The sequence below is a fragment of the Passer montanus genome, unplaced genomic scaffold, assembly GCF_014805655.1.
Source record: "Passer montanus isolate IOZ18808 unplaced genomic scaffold, ASM1480565v1 scaffold406, whole genome shotgun sequence".
In the NCBI taxonomy this organism is placed as follows: domain Eukaryota; kingdom Metazoa; phylum Chordata; class Aves; order Passeriformes; family Passeridae; genus Passer; species Passer montanus.
The window spans coordinates 2,001-8,655 of NW_024368886.1; the positions used below are offsets into that span (position 1 = coordinate 2,001).

Here is a 6,655-nt window from a genome sequence, read left to right on the forward strand (position 1 = left end):
TGCTAGAAGCAGTTGGCACTGCAAACACAGCTGTGAACAATCACTTGGCAAGCATCCTCCTCAATCAGGCCAGAACTCCAGTCAGGGTCCTCAGGGTCCCGGTCTCTGTCCTTGCGACAGTTGTGAGGCAAATGAGGGAAACTTCAGACTGACTCTTACAAGGACACAGTGCTCAGAGCCGTGCTGTGTCCCACAGCTTCGGCATCTCAGGAGCCGTTCCACAGCTGTGGGGCCTGTGCCACCACTATTCCATGGCTGTAGTTCCTGTTCTACCACTGTTATGCCTTTTCCATGGTCGCTCCAGTGCTGCTCAAAAGCTGTGTCGTGCTGTTTCAGCACGGTTCCTCTGCTCCACCGCCGCTGCTCCAACACTGCTCCTTCTCTGACACTGCTCATCTACCACTGTTCCACTGCTCCTCCTCTGCTCCTCCCCTGCTCCTCTGTTGTTCCACGGCTGCTGCTTCTGTTCTAGTGCTGCTGCCACAGCTGCAGAGTCACAGAGAGGGGAATGTTCAGGCAGCAATTGCTGTGGTGTCACAGAGACCAGGACAATGGGACTGCCACAGCTGTGGTGTCACAGAGAGGGGAACACTGGGGCTGCCAGGGCTGTGGTGTCACAGCGGGGCGAAATATTGGGGTTGCCACAGCGGTGGTGTCACAGAGAAGGGAACACTGGGGCTGCCACCACCATGGTGTCACAGAGAGGGGAATGTTGTGGCTGCCACCACAGTGATATCACACACATGGGAATGCTGGGGCTGCCAGTGCTGTGTTGTCATACACAGGAGAACATTGGGGCTGCCTAGGCTGTGATGTCTTAGAATATTGGGGCTGCCTCTACCGTGGAGTCACAGAGAGGGGAATGTTGGGGCTGCCAAAGCTGCAGTGTCACAGACAGGGGACGCTGGAGCTTGCACTGCTGTGGTGTCACAGAGAGGGGAACTTGGGGCTGCCACATCCATGGTGTCACAGAGAGGGAAATGTTGGGGCTGACACTGCTCTGGTTCCCCCTCAGACAGGGGAACGCTGGGGCTGCCAATGCTGTGGTATCACAGAGAGCGGAATGTTGGGGCTGCCATCCTTGTGGGGTCAAAGACAGGAGAACCTTGGGGCTGGTCCCCCTGTTTTGTTATAGAAAGGGTAATCTTGGGGCTGCCACCACTGTGGTGTCATTCAGAAGTCAATGTTGGGACTGCCAACACAATAGTATCACAGAGAGGGGAATGCTGGAGGAGCCACTGCTGTCATGTAATAGAGAGGGGAATATTGGGGCTGCCACTGCAGTGCTGTCATAGAGATGAACACTGGGGCTGCAAATTCTGACGTGTCACACAGAGGGGAATGTTGGAACTGCCACTGTGGTGCTGTCATAGAGAGCAGAACTTTGGACAGCCACCCTGGTAGTGTCATAGAGAGGGGAACTTTGGGGCTTCCACAGCTGCAGTGTCACAAGGAGGGGAAAGTTGTGGCTTCAACTGCTGTGGTGTCACACACAGTGGAACACTGGGGCTGCCACTGCTGTGGTGTCACAGAGAGGGGAACGCTGGGGCTGCTTTTACTGTATTTTCATAGAGAGGGGAATGTTGGGTTTGCCATTGATGTTGTGACAGAGATTGGAATTTTGGGATTGCCACCACTGTTTTCTCATGAAGAGGGGAATCTTTGCTCTACCACTGTGTTGGTGTCATACAGAGAGGAATGCAGGGGATGCCACTGCCATTGTGTCATGGAGAGGCAACACTGGGGCTGCTGCAGCTGCACCATCACGGAGTGGGGAATGTTGGAGCTGCCACTGCTGTGGTGTCACCAAGAGGGGAATGCTGGAATTGCCAATGCTGTCATGTCAGAGAGGGGGGGACATGTTACTGACCAACAGGGTGCCAGGTTATATCCTGACTGTCAGTTTAAGGCAGTGTTTCTGTATCATTGCCTTGATCTTAATTTTCTTATTAAATTGTAATTCTGGCTCAAAATCTCCCCCTGGTTTGCCCTCAAACCTGTACAAAACTCAATGCACTCATCTCTTGTTTTCCTCCCAAAACAGAATTTCCCATCCCAAAACCACCGCCAGATAGAGGAGAAGGCTGAAAGGAAGAGGAAGATGTCCTGAGACCACCAGGTAGGTGAGGAGGAAGTCACAGCCCCTTTCCCCCTCTCTCCTGCTCCATCTCCCTGCACAGCACAGCCCAAGGCTCCAGGACAACTCTGCTTCCAACGTCACCGTGCCAGGGATGCACTGGGAGGATCTCCTTCCCCTTCCCTCTGGCATGGAGGGAAATCCCATCCTCTCCTTGCCCTGCCTTCCTCAGACAAGGAGCTGAGGATGGAGACCAACGAGGACAAATCTCCACAGCAGAACCTTGTGGAAGAGGCCGTTTTGAGTGGCTCCATGGCACAGGAATCCAATGGGGAAGAAAATTCCCTGAGATCCTGCAGGAGGAGGGGCTCCAAACCCAGCCCAGGGTGCTCTGAGGAGGAAAGACCCACCCTGTGCCAGCAAGGTGGACAAAGCTTCAGCCAGAGCTCGGAGCTGATGGTCCAGGATCAGCTTCATGATGGGGAGAAGCCCTACAAGTGCTTGGAGTGTGGGAAGAGCTTCAGGCGGAGCAGCACCCTGACCTGCCACCAGATGATCCACACTGGGGAATGGCCCTACGAGTGTGGGGAGTGTGGGAAGGGCTGCAGCTGCTGCTCCGCCCTTGTCAGGCACCAGCGCATCCACATTGGGGAGAGGCCCTACAAGTACCCTACCTGTGGGAAGAGGTTTCACACCAGCTCCCATCTCCTTTTGCATGAAAGGATTCACACCGATGAGAGGCCCTTCCGCTGCCCTGACTGCAGGAAGGGCTTCAAGCAAAACTCCCACCTCGTCACCCACTGGCGCACACTCACTGGGGAGAGGCCCTACGAGTGTCCCCAGTGTGGGAAGAGCTTCTCAGACAGCTCTAACTTTACCAGACACCAACGGAGGCACCAGTAAGGGAAGCCCTGCGGGAGGCATGGCTGCAACATAAGGGCTTTTTCCCCCTGTGTAATCCCATGGCTTTTCCCAGTAAATTGTTGTTTTCCCAGCCTGGGATCTTTGCCTTTCATGCTTTCCATGGGAGGTGGGAGGGCAGCAAGCAGCAGTGCAGGCTGGGATGGTAGCCATGGAAACTGACCATAGCAACAGAGGACTGAGGATGGTAGCCATGGAAACTGACTACAGAAATGGGTCCTTGGCAGCCCAGCTTGGTGGCCACTGCAGAGCTGCTGCCTCAGGGCTCATTTTTGGCTGGGCTCAGAAAAGCCACTTCTGCTCCAGGAGCCGGCCTGGGAAGCCATTTGCCCCAGCACCTTGGGGACAAGATATGAATGACAAAACTCTTCATGCCAGCAGAGACAAGGCAGGGGCAGAGGAAAGGGCAGAGCCAGGCCCAGGGGACAGGGCTGCAGTGGTGATGGCTGTGAGGTCACTGCCCCTGGAGCAGCCTGGCTGCCCTCAGCAGACATTCTAGCCAGAAGCGTTGTGAGGGCACCCAGCACATCAGAGAACCCACACAACAGGAATTCTGTCCTTGGGGAGGGGACAGGGTTTCACTGGGTCAGGTTGCACAAAGCTTCTGATCTGGGACAATTCCTTTGATGGGGAATTCACTTCTCTGGAAAAACAGTTGCAGTTTTCTGCCACTCTCATAATTGCAAAATATTTCCTCCTGCTAACTAATGTAAATCCACCCCCATTCAGTTTAAATATATTGACCCTTGTTGTGTCACTGCAAGATTTGTGAAAAAATAACTTTGACCACTTTTTTCAATTTTCACACACTTTCAAGAGGACTCAAAAATCTCCCAAGATGGGGTTTTCTAGACCTCATCACATAACCGGCAGGGAGAGGCTGATGGCTCTGTGCTCAGTGGTGTGGAGACTGAGAACAGAACAGGAGTAGCCTGGGAGGGATTGAAGGGTGGTTTCAGAGAGGCTGGAGTTTTCTTCATAGAGGATATAACCATGAGAAGGCAATAACGGCGCCAAGTGCAGCTGGGGAGGCCCTGACTGGACACCAGGAGAAAGGAATTTCCCTCCCAGGGCAAGGCTGTGGTGCAACACGTCCCCCTTTCACATGAATTGTGTCCTTGACTGGGACCCATTAAAATGGCAAGAAATTTCCATGTTTCAACTTAAGTTTGAGTTCTTGAGAATTTTTTTGAGCAGACTCTGAGGGACTGAGTCTGATGCAAAGAGCACCAAAGCCCCAGAGGGTCCTTAAAGTCCTGGTGCTGTGTCTGTGCTGCTGAGCTGGGCCAGGCTCCTGGCCCAGAGGCAGCTCCTGGCAAGGGCAGCGCTGCAGAGAGACAGCTCTGGCCAGGAGCAGCTCCTGTGTACAGCCCAGCAGGGCTGTGCACTGCCAGGGCAGCTCAGGGACACGAGCAGGGCACAGACAGAGCTCAGACAGATCTGAGACAGGCGCAGACAGGGCTCAGCACTGGCAGGGGCTGGGGGATGTCCCAGAGGGGGCTGTGTCACAGCGGCACCTCTGTGGCTGTGTCACAGAGGCACAGAGCAGCTGTGATGTCAGAAAGGGGCTGTGTGACAGCACAGAGTGGGCTGTGTTAGGTCACAGATTGGGCAACAACATCAAAGAGTTTGTTGTTTGAGGACATCGGGCAGCTACAGCATCATAGAGGGGACTGTGTGACATCGCAGAGCAGGCTGTGACATCATGGGGTGGCTGCATACCGACATAGAGCAGGCTGCGAGGTCAAAGTGTGTGCTGTGACATTACAGAGTGCCAGTGTGGTCATCACAGAGAGGATTTTGTGACATCATTGCGGGTGTTGTGACATCACAGAGCAGGCTGTGACATCATAGAGTGTGTGGCCATAGAGTAGATCCTGCCGTCATGGAGGGTGGCTCTGTGACATCAGAGAGTGGGTTGTGGCATCAGTGGGTGGCTGTTTAGCATCCTACAGAAGCATGTGACATCACAGAACTGACTGTGACATTGCAGGGTGATTTTGTGACATCACAGTCTTCCATGACATCACATCACTGCTGTATGACATAACAGGGTGACATCATAGACTCGGCTGTGTGACACCACGGGAGGCTCTGTGACATCACAGGTGGCCGTGTGACATCATAGGGGGCTCTGTGATGTCACAGGATGCTGTGTGATGTCACAGAGCAGATGTGTGACATCACAGGAGCTGTGTGATATCACAGAAGCTGTGTGAGGTCACTGGGGAGGTCACTCTGCCCCAGCCCCCCCTCAGAGTCCCCCCAGAGCAGTCCAACGCTGCTCGTGCACAGCGGGGTCCCCTGTCCCCCCGGGTCCCCCCGCCCCCGGCACCGCAGCCTCCCCCAGAGGATGTTCCATGAGATCGACCCCAGATCGACACGGGGACGGGGGGCTGGGGCCCTGGGGGTGGGACAGGGAGACAGGGGCCCCCCAGCAGCGTCCCCATGTTCCCCAGGGCCAGAGCCTAGGCCAGGGCTCCTTCACCCTGTTATGAACAAGGGCTTGAGAGCGCTGAAAATATCCCCAGCAAGGGATCAGCAAAAAGCAGATTTAATATTAAGCAACAGCACCACAAAGTCCCTTGGCAAGAGTCACTCTGCTCCTGACTGGACACTTCAGGCACACTGAGGAAAGAAAGCAACAATAAAACCAAACAAAATCCAGGCAATCAAACCAGACATGAACCAAGAACTGTCCCGTGTGTGTGTGTGTGTGTGTGTGACACAAGGACAGTGAGGGCAAGCATAAACAGAATGTGGCCTTAAAGCTGAACAGAGCTCAAACTTAACAGGACTTAACTTATAACTTAACCTTAACTTCCACCTTAACTTTTACTTCTATCTTAAACGTCACAATTTAGCAAAAGAAAAGCACTTAATAGTATTTAACCTAACTTATGACCTATGACTTTGCAAATTAATGCTATTTAACTCAGTTTATAACTGATATTAAACATAACAACTTAGCAGAAAAATAACTCTTAGAAGCTTTTAACTTAGGTTATTCCTCATGACTTAACCTCACTTACAGGCCTGACTGACTCAGCTATCCAAGGCATTCCAACACCTCAGACAGCAGCATTTCTGTCACATTTCCCCAGCACAGGCACTCCTGTATGTGCACAGACACAAAGAGTCAGTGCAAGGCACCTGTGAGAAATTCCCCTGAGGGCAGGGAAATGCTCACTGCGGATGCTTTGGCATCTCCCCAGCAAGCGAAGGGTTGAGCCTGAATGAGTGGGGAGATCGGCCCAGGCTCCATCATTGTTCAGGATCCCTGGGTGCAGCAAACGGGAGAGTTCCCGGCTCGGAGAGGTCCCACTCAGAGGGAGTTTCTGGCCCAGCACAGCTCCAAGGGGCTCCTTTTGGAGTGGCAGGGCGGCCTGAGAAGGGAAGGGGCTAATGCAACTGCACAGGCCCCATGAAACCAAGGGACCATTGTGACACTGTGGGGCCCTGTGACACCAAGGGACCATTGTGAAACTTTGGGATGTCATGGAACCAAGGGGCCACTGTGACACTGAGACGTCCCATGGAATAAGCAAAGCATTGTGCCACTCTGAGGCATCATGGAACCAGTGAGACCATTGTTACCCTGGGGGTCCCCACAGAACCAAGAGGACCATTGTGAGACTGTGGTGGGATGTCATGGAA

The 6,655-nt window shown here is 53.6% G+C and overlaps 1 protein-coding gene across 1 annotated transcript; it reads left to right on the forward strand.

Moving 5' to 3' along the window:
- Nucleotides 1–2,497: 2,497 nt before the first annotated feature.
- Nucleotides 2,498–2,980, forward strand: LOC120506961 (zinc finger protein 70-like; the record flags this gene model as incomplete). Its single annotated transcript, XM_039719101.1, has 1 exon — nucleotides 2,498–2,980. A coding segment is annotated over one exon (483 nt), but the record flags the coding sequence as incomplete, so codon positions are not given.
- Nucleotides 2,981–6,655: the final 3,675 nt, after the last annotated feature.